At 45.0% G+C, this 13,506-nt stretch overlaps 1 protein-coding gene across 1 annotated transcript in view; it reads left to right on the top strand.

Moving 5' to 3' along the window:
* Positions 1-13,506, top strand: part of LOC125024372 (trichohyalin-like) — a 99,108-nt gene that overhangs the window by 64,036 nt on the left and 21,566 nt on the right. The window contains exons 19-21 of the mRNA XM_047612093.1: positions 576-813; positions 7,494-7,578; positions 10,300-10,411. Of these exons, the coding sequence (XP_047468049.1) occupies positions 576-813; positions 7,494-7,578; positions 10,300-10,411 (435 nt within the window). The remainder of the gene's footprint in view (positions 1-575; positions 814-7,493; positions 7,579-10,299; positions 10,412-13,506) is intronic.

The raw sequence follows: 13,506 nt of genomic DNA, 5'->3' as shown, positions 1-13,506 counted from the left end.
TTTTTCTTGACAGAAATTCTTAAAGTAAGCACAGAGTTCTTATCTCTGAACAAAATATAAGATGTATTTCTTTGATACAAGGATTTTCTGCTTTCTTGAAATCCCTTTTTTGCAGTTTACTGATCAATGTGCGTGTTGAGCACTACACCTGTCTGCATATTGTACATGAATATAAATTGCTATGAGGGGCTTTTTAATATCTTTGCAGTGGAGACTTGACCAAAGCATGCTCTCAAAAGCTCCCAACGTAAGTGCAAGTTTTTAAAATTCGTATCTGAGGCGAGGGACTAAATGTCCACTTTCAGGTTCACCACCTTCTCTATTTTATTTAGCAGTAAATCCAAGGCAAAAACTTTGTCTCATTCAAGGTTCTCTGCGGATAAAAGCTAATCCAAGCGGCCCGGCGAAATCATACAATACAATAAGCGGTTGCTCGATATTTTAGAGTCCTTTTAAGCCCAAGTCTGAAGTGCATTCTAAACACCGGGGCGACAAAACCACAGAAGCACATGCCAATTATTCACGGTTTCCTGTTTTTTTTTGTTTTTTTTTTTTGGTTCTTACTAATGCTGCAGGTACAAGTGGCACTCCTCAGGCAGTCGGAGGAGGAACTGGAGGAGGCCAGAAGAGAGTCGGCGAGAAGATGTAGGGAGGCCGATGCGGAGAGAGGTGAGGCGCAGAGACTCGGGAAGGAGTTACAGGCGGTCGAGGAGAAGATGACGAGCGCCTTCAGAGAGAATCGGAGCTTGAGTGCTCACGTCAAGCAGCTCAGCCAAGAGCTGCAAGAGCTGCGCAGCAATCACCAAATGACAGGTATATAACTTTAAAAATAATCTAAATATCACAATTGGTGAGTTTGATATCAGTCTGGGAGGGGTTGGACGACTTGTGGACTAATATGTGGTGAAGTCACACATAAAAACACAGTAGAAAGTATCAATGAAATATATTGTGGCATCTCTCACAAAAGAAGCTATGAATGTTTTCCTGCAAGGTCATTGAAGCTTGATCGTGGGCCACAGTCGACTGTAGACAATACCATAAACACCGTCAGTCTGACACAACAGAACAGAACATAAACACATGAGCTTATCAATAATACACTACAGACACGTGTAGCCTATAGAAATCGGCACCGTGAATAGCATTTAACAGTAGTTCACATCGTGTTGTAATATGTAGCTGGGATTAAAAAAACGGTACAAGTTTTTTTCGTGCATAGCAGCTAAAAACCTAATAACTTTAGACAAGGACATTGTCCAGCAAATTGTTGTTTTGCAACCTCCTTCTGTCTGTTACCACAGGACGTCTGGTGGAGTTTTTAACTGCTAGCCTGAGCGAGTGTCTTTTCAGACGAGTGTGCATTGCAGTCGTGCTTCTGTTGTATTTCAGGACTGACTTACATATTCCGCATGTCACGGTAGAATGGGCTTCATCTTTAGTGAAGTATTTCCACACACTCGGTGAACCGCCGCTAGTTTCCAGAAACGACCCACTGGGCTCCTCACCTGTCTTTCCTCGGAGGCGTCCGTGTTGTTATCGTCACGTGAACGGCGATTGGTCGACTTCCTGCTCAAAGCGTTGTGGCGCAGCAGTAAAGTCGACTAGTCGGTTTGACCCCTACAGCCTGGATCCCAGCCCAAACTTCTGCCACCAACAAAGTGTGGTCTGGATTCGCTCCATTGGGACCTGATTATGTCCTGGCTTTGATTGGTTCTGGTGGTTCTGGGACTATTCAGTTGTATGTAGTGGTATGTTTCATTCTTTTATCCTATATTGGTTGAAATACACCCCAGTGATAAAATACTTCTACGAAGATACTCTTTATTGACAAGGGAAATCGCTTGGTCACAGTAGCTCAGTTGCACTGTTGAAAAAAACGTACAAGATTTGTATACGTAAGGCATGCTAGTTTTATCCACTCGTCACCCTATATTTCTGTTCTCTGTGAACATTTGTACCCCGCTAAACCTTAAGCTAACACTGTCAACCTAAAATCCACCATCTCCTGGCCTTTTTTTGCAGAACCACCTACAGCTACACTGGTTAGCTCAATCTTTTAGCTTAAATAAGCCAGTAGTTGTGGCGATTCAGTTGCTAGCTGCCTGCACGCAATGTAACACACACACATACACACACACACACACCATAGATAGAGGTTTGATTTAATGGTGCGTTGTTTTAGCTGTATGGTAATGGTCTGGCTTATATGTGTGTGAGTGTGCGTGGACGTGAGCGCGTGGCCAACGGTGGCCTTTGTAGTAGCGTGTCAGTGCAGGAATGGTGATGGCTGGGTCTCTCCGGGCACAGAAATGTCTCATTAAGAATTAACGTACACATCTATGGTCACGCCAGGCAAACACCTCACACACACACACACGCACACACGCACTCACAGCCATTTCTTCCAACTCCCACTGCTTTAATTAGCACATACACACTGTCTCTCCGAGGTACAAACACACGCTCTCTCACACACACACACACACACACACACAATCACCTATTGTCCGCAGAGAGATGAATCTGAGGTCTCTCTCTGTGGCAGACAGTGGCTGGCTTGCTCAGTGAACACTGCTCATTAACAAGATAGAGACAGAAGGACAACGCTGTGTAGCTTGGCCTTTGTCTGTGATCAAAACGCATTCCCCCAACTCTACTCTCCACACAAAACCACATATTATTCCGCTTTTACCTTCAGCAAATCCAATTCACCAACGTAGAGCCTATTGTAATGACTTAAGAAGACTAAAGATGCATTATTACAACAGAGGGGACATTGTTTACCTGTATATAGCAGTGGTCTGAATAAACTGGGTGAGGAGTCAGCTTGAGAAATTACTGCCATGAACAAAGGGCCTTTTTATTAACGTGAAGCCCTTGTAGAGGTTCTTTGTATATCATGGAAACATTGCATTGAGTGGTGATGAATGCAGCTTGGTAACAGTAGATCTAGGATGGTCGGGACTGTGGAAATTAATACAGATGTTAGAAAAGTATAAAACAGTGAGTGCTAAGAGGAGGCTCTCACCACCAGAATTTTTATTTTTCTAACATTAAATATGTTTTCACATCGCTTTATTTGGCCCACCAACCCGTTTTATATCATGGATATCCAGACGTTTGTATGTTATTATGCAAAATTACAAGTTTATTCATGTGGCAAATGAAAGAAATACCCAGAAATATCAAGAAAGTCACGGCCAATACATCAGCTTTAAAAAGCAACGCTCGGGCCATTCCACAATCATTTTTTGCTGCGTGCGTTTGGACAATTACCGATATGAACTGGCATTTTCTTGTAAAGTTGTTGAGCAACGTGAATTCTGCAGTTTACGGGGCGCATGCACAAACACGGCCAAGGATGTGAGGGATATTAAGTTGAAATGCCTCTGTGGCCAGATAGGAGGACAGAAACAGAGGATAGGAGAGGAGAATGAACCAGGGGATGTGTCACACGGATGAGATTGAAGTGTTTGAAGGCAGCTGCATTCAATCAGACTGTGTCAGGATCGGATGAAGTGACGGGAGAGAGAGAGGGGGTGATTAAAAAGGATAGAAAAAAAAAAGTCCTTAAACTTGACGTATGGCTGTACGTGTGAAATTTGCTGTCACTCTGTCACCCACATCTCTTGGAGTATGCTTGGATGTGTGCAGTATGCAGCAAACTAAAGTATACGTGGATGATAACATAGATTACATGTAAAGGTGCAGATGATTAAAGACTCATGAACTCATTAAAGGCTTGTGCTGTAGTTTGTAGAAGAATGTGTGCCACATAATCTTACTGGGTGTCAACCTCTGAGGTTCAAGCAGGAACTAGCCCTAGCCCTATCCCTAACCCTAACTGTAACCCTAGCCCTAGCCCTAGCCCTAGCCTTAACCCTAGCCCTAACCGTAACCCTAGCCCTAGCCCTAGCCCTAGCCTTAACCCTAACCGTAACCGTAACCGTAACCCTAGCCCTAGCCCTAGCCCTAGTCCTATCCCTAGCCTTAACCCTAACCCTAGCCCTAACCCTAACCCTAACCCTAGCCCTAGCCCTAGCCCTAACCCTAACCCTAGCCCTAGCCCTAACCGTAACCGTAACCGTAGCCCTAGCCCTAGCTCTAGCCCTAACCATAACCGTAACCGTAACCCTAGCCCTATCCCTGAGCCTTTAAAATATTCACATATGACCGATGGTGTCATCTTACACCTGAAATGAGATGTGTTGTAAGGCAGGCTGTAATGCAGAATAAATGTGATCCTGTGTGGCAACAAATGAAATAACCGCATAAACAAAAAACAACTGTATCCTTATTTCCGCACTTCCACAAAAACAGAAATGTGATATTACCACCCCTCTGAGCTGCTGATGTGCATCTGCCTAAAGATGATGAAATCATTATTGTGCGTACGCGAGTTATGTGTGTGTGTGTGTGCGCGCGCGCGTGTGTGTGTGTGTGTGCGTGTGCGCGTGTGTGTGCGCTGCTATCCAATCTGGATCCCTGGACACACACGTGCACAGGCCTCTCTCCTCCAATTCACCTCTATTACTAGCTATAATCCCATTTCACACTCTATCGATCCCCAAAACTGTTGTTCACCGGAACCAGCAGCAAACACTGGCATTTCTCCCCATCATTTCACCACTATTGTTCTTTATTACACAAAGAAGCAGTTCCCCCCCACCCCCACCCCCTACACCTCCCCCTTTGTCTCAGAGCAAACTAAACCCCGCTGAAATATGAATTATAAATGTATGGCTAATAAAAGAGAAGGGGAGGGGGGGGGGGAATGGGAGAGAGTTAGAGATAGAGAGAAGTGGTTGGTAGAAACATCAGAGAAAATGACTCCTTTACAAGAGTCTATTGATCAGTTTCTATCAAAGGGGGATGTCAGACATGAGATTACCTGGCAGTTTGAGCATTAGGTGCCGTGTGTTATAGCCCCGGGCCCTTGTACCGCTGCCAGAGGATTGTAAATAAAGCGGAGAGGAGAGAGCAAGAGGGTGAGTGTGAGTTTTAGAGTCTACGTACGTGTGTGTTAGTCTTTGTCTTCGTGAGTGCTCACCGTTGTGCGCATATTTTCCTCTCTGGCGGTGTATTTGTGTGCATGGCCGTGTGCGGCTGTGCGCCCGCACCTTTTGGCTTATACCCAAAAGCAGTGTTGCAAGCACATGAAACTTCAGAAAGAGAGAGAAAGAGTCTTGGGAGGCTTTGGGACGTCTCCCGGGAGCACCTTAGCCCGATACGAATCCCCCAACAAAGCCAAAGGAAGCTCCCATGAAGCCTTATGAAGCTTTTATGAGGGCCGGGCAGGGCCCAGCCTAGCCCCAACCACTGATTCAGGGTTAGCGAGGTTTTCATCCTTCTCATGTTAAAGGTTAGCCGTGAGAGCAGGGTAATCTGACCGCAGATCTGTGATTATAGCCTGATGCCGTATGATGGGCTTTGAAGCTCCCGCTGAAGGCGAGAGGCAGAGGGAGAGATCGAGAGAGTGTTAGATTATGGACTAATGTCATACCATAAGTTGTGAAGCCAGAATGAAAGGGTCAAGAAAGTGAAAGAGTGGTGGGGTGGGGGGGGGGGACCTGAGATCTTAGATTGTGGACTACTGTCGCAACTGAACTCATGACACCGCTAAAAACAGGCTGCGAAAAGACCTCAGACCTCACAATGCGGGCTGCTGTTTTTGGACGTGTCGAGAAATACACAATCCTCAGCAGATCCGGCAAATTTTGTCAGCCTTTGCTCACCAATCCCCGCTAAAGCTAAACACACCCCACGTCTTACGTACGCGTCTACAGTTACCGAGCGTGCGCGCGCCGACTTTGTGTCCATTTTCATGTTTCTAAAAGTTTTAAATAATCGAGCAGACTGTGTTTTCGCTTTATTTTTTTTGTGTGTGTGTGTGTGTGTGTGTGTGTTTAAGCTGCGTGTGTATCTTGCAAATAGGAGAGTTTGTGTAAACGGTCAGTCCGCGCCGCTAATTGCTCTCTCTGTGGCCTCCCCTGGTGGGAGGTGTCACTGAGGTCACCTCAAAACTAACGCCCTGAATATGAATCTGATCCCCATCTCAACTTTTTCACATCTCTGCTTTATCGATTATTGAGATTCATGGCAAACTTTCACCTTGGGGGTGCAGCAACACCGCCAAGGTAGGGCACCCGCACGCACGCAGACACAAAAATAAAAAGTGTTTGTGCGCCATTAAATATTTAGCAATTACAGCTGCAGCCTCAATTTTCCTAGGGCTTCAATTTAAACAGTTTCGACGCCACAAAACCATAAATTAATCATGGCTTTATTAAATGTGGATTTTCGTTTTCTGTTTCTGTTGTGGTGTTGGTTTTTTAGCGTCCTTCCCGTTCGCTCGGCCCCGCCGCCGCGATCACAGCACGGCGCGTGGCCTTAGAGGGGGGACCGCAGAAATGCTCTAAACATTTCTCTTCTTCCTGTTTCCGCGCATTTCGAATACACGTCCGCGCACACACAAAGTCAAGGTCCGTCCTGTAAATATTCAGCGCGCGCGCACTTCGGGAGCGCACGCACCTCTTCATATTCAGTGCACACACCTTCTCAATATTCACTAGCCTTGGCCACCGATGGCTGACAGTTTATGTTATATTCAATGAATACTGAATTTAGTGAAAAGGTTTTAAGAGCTTTGAAGAAACATTGACTCACAAAACAGCACACACAACACACACAAAAAAAAAAAAAAAAGAGGGGAAGAAGGCAAGATCTTAAATTTAAAATTCAAACTGGAGAGGGTTCTGCAAAGCAAACCTGACCAAGAAACCTGACTAGTGGGTTATTATGCATCTGCTCAATGCGCTAAACTACTAAGTGTAGGACAATGGGGTTTTATTGCATGTAGTCGGAGGAGGCGGCTGAAAAGGGAGCGTGATTGAAGGGCTGCAGTCAGGGGTATGCGCTCAAGTGGCCTGCTCAAGGTAAAGAGTGCCATCTATTGACAAAATCAGGGAGCACTCCTTTTGTCTCCCAACAAAAGGGCTGCTTCCCCACCGTCCAAGTGGAAGCGGCGCAAACGTGCGCATCCCTTTCCCTCTGTCCGCCTCTGAAAGGCGCCGGGCGCCTCTTCTGTGGCGCGGGTTCCCTCCGTCTCGCTTTGAAGGTGACTCGCGGTTCATGTTTTTCCCACTCGTGGGGCAACTCGACGAGAATCAATAATCGACTCGGCGCGCGCGCGTGCGCGTCCGGCGGACGGCCGGGTTGACCTCGCCGAGCTGGAAGAGGTGAAAATCACGTTGCATATTTGAGTCTTTGAACGCAACTAAATAAGGCCCGTCCCAGGAGCCGTCTGAGGGGGTTTTTATTAACTACATATTAAAGCAGATGGCCCTGTTCTGTCATTCGAATTTGGCCGGGATCTCTAATGAATCTTAACCGAGAGTGTCTGAAGTGAACTGTTGCTCTTTATCTCACACTTTTCTTCCCTCTGTCTCCCCCCCCCCCACCACCTCCTCTCTCCCCTCTCTCCTGCTCAGTGGAGGAGTTGGCAGCTCGTGCAGAGGAGGCGAGGCGGATGGAGGGGTGCCTGAGTGAAGGAAAGCTAGCAGAGGAGAAAATAAGGTAAGAGGGGAGAGAGGGAAAAGAAGGGGGAAGAAGCTTCCTCTCTTATCCCATTTCCCATCGTCGCCCGTGTAAGCTCGGTAATCAAAAACATTTAGACTTTTTTTTTTTTTTTTTTAAACGTGCGGTGTACAGTAGGCTTTTCGACTGACAGAGCAGCCCTAAACTCTCAGCGCTTATACAGAGTCTGCAAAGCAACTTCTTTGCTCTATCGTGCGTTCATGAAAAACAAATAAATAAATAAAAAAACGACATGACTCGCGCCGTTTGCGTCTGCCGCTCAATTCCACCCCGACAGAAACGGCCAAACGTGCATTAACGAGACACGGCGAGTAAACAGATGTCGGGTTCGCGGAGTTCAGAGTTCAGAGGTGAGACCCCTGGTTGACCCTTGTGTGTGTCACCGCCAGAGCTGCGGTGATGACATCAGCAAGCATGCATCACCCAGCAGAGTGTGTGTGTGTGCGTGTGTGTTTGTGCGTGCGCGTTCGCGCGTCCGCGTGTGCGCACATAGCTGTGGTCGCAGCGGTCTCAGGGAGTTTCTCGGTTAAGTCGAGCCATGGAACATTTTCATCGTCAACCGACAATTTAAAACTCAGTGCGGAGACTTTATAGGTTACATTCTGAATTATTACATTTTATGACATTTAAACCAATTTTAGGTACTGGGATGGTAAAACAATCGCTGTGTCTGCATATTACTTCCATTTGCAGAATCATGCTGTTTACTGTTAACCCAGTATTATCTAATAACTGCAAAGACATGAAAGGTTTTTAAGCAACAACACCATGCTAATGGCTTCCATCTGTGCTGTGGGAAATCCCCTCCTTTCTCCACAGGATGCCTCCTCTCTCTCTTTCTTTCCTTTCTCTCTCCCACTCTGTTCATCCTATCATATGTTCTCTCCACGGACCAATCTATCAAGCGTTTTCTTTTCCCTTTTTGTTTTGGCTTTCCGGCTTCTGCTCCAGCTTTTACTACCGCCGAGTTGCTCTATTAGCATCAGTTTTTTAAAGTTGCTGCTGCGAAATCTGGTCAATGAATCTGCGCGCAGACAGCTATGATTTATTTAGATTACTTATATTAGGATTTACACATTACTTTTTACGTTCTTCTAATCATTTGGCAGTAAAAAATTAATTAAAGTTGCCACGCTCTCGCCGGTTCTGCCTTCATAATCACCAAGATTGACTTTTTCATTTAATATGATGATGAATACCTTTTTGTGCAATTCATTTTTATTAAAAGGAAAAAACGTACAGTATGATCTACTGGTGGCCTAGAGGTGTCAGCCATCTCTTGCTCTTGAATTTCTGTCAACTCGCTGCTGCTCGCTATCTAATAAATGCTGAAGTAAGGCAAGTGGAGCAATAATCTATGAATTAATCTGCTAAAAAAAAAAAAAAAGAAGTTTTATCAGATTTACTTATTCTTTCATTTAATTCATTTTCAGCTGAGGCCAAAAACAACCAAATCGGATCAGATCACATCCTTAAATATCAGATTTCAGTCATAGTGACTTGAATCTTTGTATTTTGGGTCGTTGAGAAGACAAAACACACAATCTGAAGAAAGGTGCTTTGGTTCTTCTCGGAAACGGTAAAAACCACGATTAACAATTGATCAGAGAAATAAATGATTCACAAACTGTTGCCCATAAAGTCAGAATAAAATATGATTGTAATAATGTCACTCAGGCTGGGTTGATGTGCATCTTTTTGAAACCTTCCAAATCTCTTCAAAACACATAATGTAGAATGTGTGTAAATAGCAATAAAAAGAAACAAAATTGCAATTAATTTTATTTTGTTTTTTTTGTTTTATAATTGACAGACTAATTGATTAAGTCAAGTCCGAAGCATAAAATAAATTTATAACAAATTTGATATGATTTTGATAAGTAAACACTGAATTTTGGACCTTGTTTATGATTTTTCTCTCTTTTTTTTTTGGGGCGAGTCAATTTAATGCAAATGCCAATAAAAACTAATAGACAGTTATTGACCTTGCTGTCCTCCCTTGCATTCTTTTTTTTAACTGCGAAATCCATAACGCGCCGACTTCAGATCACGGTCCCGAAACTTTTCCCCCCGTAAAAAGGCCCAAACACTTTTACCATTCATAAACTTGCAATGTCCCATTTTTTATTTTGGCTTTAACAGGTAAAGGGGGTCAAGAGTGGGAGAGGTTTGTTTCAGTCTGTGGATGTGTGTGGAGGTGGGGGGTGTCGAGGCTCGAGAGTGGCCGAAGCGATGCTGTGGAGGGAGGTTTGTGGAAATGGTAATCATTTGTCGTATTGATTCCGCTGTAGCCGGGGCAGCCGGCGCGCACGGACCCGCTCGCGCGCGCGGCCGCACACACGAACCGGCCGGCGCACACACAGGCGCACGGTTGCGTGGCAGGAATAGACCCCTCCATATTGATCCCCTTTCACATTCCCTTAACTCGGCTGCCACACACACACACACACACGCACACACTCGCAGCGCACACTTTCACGGGCCTACGTTAAACACTTGACGCGCATCTGGATTCTCAGTGAGCTTAATTGTTGAGTTGGGCTTCCTCTCGGCGACATTAACGGAGGTGCACACGTTTAAAGGCGGAACGTCCTTTTAAATTCACGCACACGCGCGAATTCGAGAGGAAGTTTATGACACCCGGAGACTGCCTTATTGTGGAGCGATAACAAGTTCAGTTGTTTGTGTTTGCGAGTGCAGGTCAATGGCTGTGAGGATGGAGAAGGAGGTGACAGAGCTCAGGAAGAGCCTTCAGCAGGCTGTCGATCAGAGCGTCAAGGCAGAAAGAGAGAAGCAGGATGCACAGGAGCAGGTAAATAAATACACAGCAGACCTGAGTGACACACTGTAGCTCTGGCAAATAATTTGAAGCCTCTCCTTTCCTCTCCTACCCTCCAAGGTCTTCCCTTACCTTTCCTTCCCTGCACCTTTTTCTTTTTTTTCTTGGATGATTAGTGGCATATATCCGGTGCTAGAGCCCGGATTATCTTGTCCAAGAGAGGGAGGGCTGTGTGCGGGACCTAAACCTCGCGAGGTGATTTGGAAGCGTTAATTCCTGGGTGTAATATTCTCTGATATTCCCTAATGTTCTGGCTCGGAGCGAGCGGGGGGAGTCTCAGGGGAGAACGGTTGTCAGAGCTGAGCCGCCGCCGTACAAAGGCAGAATGGATAATTAAGGGTAAAGCCAGTGCGGGGAAGTGATGTTCATTTAGATTTGACAAACTTTGAATTCAGTCTCGAGCCGCCGTGCACCGCGCCGCTCTCTGAGATCTCGTTTTTTTTTTTTTCTTTTTTGCATTTGTCTCTCTTCTTTTCCCCCCCGATCTCTTTCTCTGCTCTCTCTAACCCCCTCACGTGTTTCTCCGTCTCCTCCTCTCCTCGTTTCTTTCTCTTTCACCCACTTTACTTCACCTTACTCCTTTTATTCTCGCTCTGTCCTTGTGAATAATGCAACCCACACGGCACCGCTCTTATTTTTTTTTTTTTTTTTTCTGTTTGGCGCACCCGAGTTTGACAATTGTGATTGCCCAGGGCCACGCCGGCTAAGGCCTGTTGATTGGTCAGTCAGTAGCTAAGCCGGAGCTCACGACGGATTCTTCATCTATTTCACGACTGTTGGAAAAATCCTTTCATCTCTGCCTTCGCTGCGTGCGTACGGACGGCCCTTTTTTCTCTGCTGTCTGTGATCAAAAATGTGTGCGTGGCATGTCGGAGTTTGTCAGAGGTCTGTCAAATCGGAGTCTGGCAAGTAGACATGACAATAGCTGGTGTATAAATTATCGAGAATAAAGCGGAGGTCTGGTTCTTTGATACTCCATGCACCAGTGGCTGAAATGTGAATTTTGGAGTGGATGCGGGTTAAAGTCAACGTCACGGTCACGACGAGCGGATTTGTCGGTCGTCTGACGTACGGTCAGTCAGAAAATGGAATAATAGTTTCGCTCAGCTCCAGCTTGATGCTTTAATTAGTCATTACCACGTATAACATTTTCACTGTTCATAGGCGTTTCTCGGAAAGTTTTCTGGTTTTTAAAGAAAAAGTTTCGTATTTTGGACAAAAGAAATATTATCATCCTCGTAGAGAATCTGTTACAGGCTTATAATAAAGACAAGGTTGGCACAATGAGCCACACACGTTAGATTTATTAATGCGGCCCCCATCAGCTGATACATTGCATATCAACTATTCTTCCAGGTGACCCCTAAAAAAGAAAAAAGAAAGATGCATATAAGAGTATCAAAACACACCAACAAAAAAACACTCAGAACAACAGGATAAACAATGTGGGAGCACTTAATTATATTCAAAAGAAAAGAAAGAGAAAGGATCAATACATAAACGGTGTCAGGGTCAGTACATAAACACCTCACCGATGCTCCTTTCTTCTCCTCCCGGTCTAAAAAAAAAAAAAAAACTCGAGCCCAATCATCAAAAATCTTTTGAGAGACTTTAAAATTGGGCGGCACAGTGGTGCGGCGGTTGGCAATGATGAATCAAAGCGAGAGCCTTCTGGGTTAGAGTCCATCCGTGATAGGCAGCGATACTAAACTGGTGAAGGTGAATGGCAGAATGTAAATCGTCGAAGGGTTAACAAACTACGCTCATTTAGAAACTTCGAAACAACATCACTAAGAGACGTCCTCTCTGGTTTTTCTTTAGCTGTAACTATAAAGGCCCAGTACGTAGTATTGCATAGACACAGCGTTTGAACCGCATCTAATCTGATTGTTTTAAGTGATTTCATCGATCAATGTGACGCTAATAAACAGTTTGGGGGAGAGTTTGTGTTTCTGTGCGTTCACCGGCCGGCTCCTGCACGTGTACAGTAAACTCTCCCCTTCCGCATCCCCGCCGCCCTCCATCACGTCGACAGCAGATGAGCGTTTCGATGAATTTGACTCCAAACAGTGTTTAAACGCCAGCGTGATGGCCGTCGTGACTATGACTCCTTCATTAGGTCCCAATCTCTGTTATTGACCAACAGAAGATGAATTATCCACTGGTGAAAAAAATCAAAGGGTTTCAAATGGTAAATGGTACACTACAGTGGCCTATAGAGGAAATCTATATTACAAATTGCCTTGGTGCACAGAAGCTGAACCCCGGATAGCTCTCTCTTTCTCTGTGTGTACGTCTTTGTATGCACGCTGTGTGCTGCAGAGAGAGTGTGTGTGTGAGGTGTTTCATGCTGTCTTGTTTGTGTTTTGTTTTTCGAGTCCCTTTTCTGGTTCGGGGAAAAGTATTTGCATGTTATCTGGCAGTTTGTTTTGTGCCTGCATGCGTGCCAGCCGTCACGCACGCACACACAGACACACACACGCACACTTCACTCGGCCCTGTCCCTCTGCATGAGTCCAGTTCAAATGCAAGTCAGCTGTGTGTGTTTTTTTTTTTAATTTTTATTTTTTTTGACTGATCATATCACCCCTCACTCTACTGTGCGCACACACACACGCGCACTCACACAACATCACAGTCATTAGAGTGTTTACCTCAGCTTCTTTTAGCATGAAGCGAAAGATTTCAAACAGTTTTAATGAGAATTTGCAGAGAAGTTTTCGGCAAAGTTTACGAGCGTATTTTCAGGCTTATAAACTTTTTTTTTTTTTTTTTTTTTAATTGCCTAAAAATCTTTACAACTATTGATGTCATTCTATAGAAATACAATTAGACAGTCGATTTTAATCACTCCGAGTCAGTGGGGGAAAGGCCTGGTGATTAGAGAGACGAGCCTGGCCCCTGGTTAATATCCTTTGATAAAGACGTAGGATTGGAGAAAAGAAAAAAAGCTCAGAGACACGGTACAGTAGTTGGACACGGAGGGGGGCAAAACAGAAATACGCTTGCTAATGCTTCCTTGGGGGTTGGTTTGCCTAACATTGTTTGTTAGGTAATTATGTTTGGGT

This window comes from Mugil cephalus, chromosome 18 (assembly GCF_022458985.1).
Source record: "Mugil cephalus isolate CIBA_MC_2020 chromosome 18, CIBA_Mcephalus_1.1, whole genome shotgun sequence".
Classification (NCBI taxonomy): domain Eukaryota; kingdom Metazoa; phylum Chordata; class Actinopteri; order Mugiliformes; family Mugilidae; genus Mugil; species Mugil cephalus.
The sequence above is the reverse complement of the archived record's forward strand: the minus strand, read 5'-3'. Positions and strand labels throughout refer to the sequence as shown.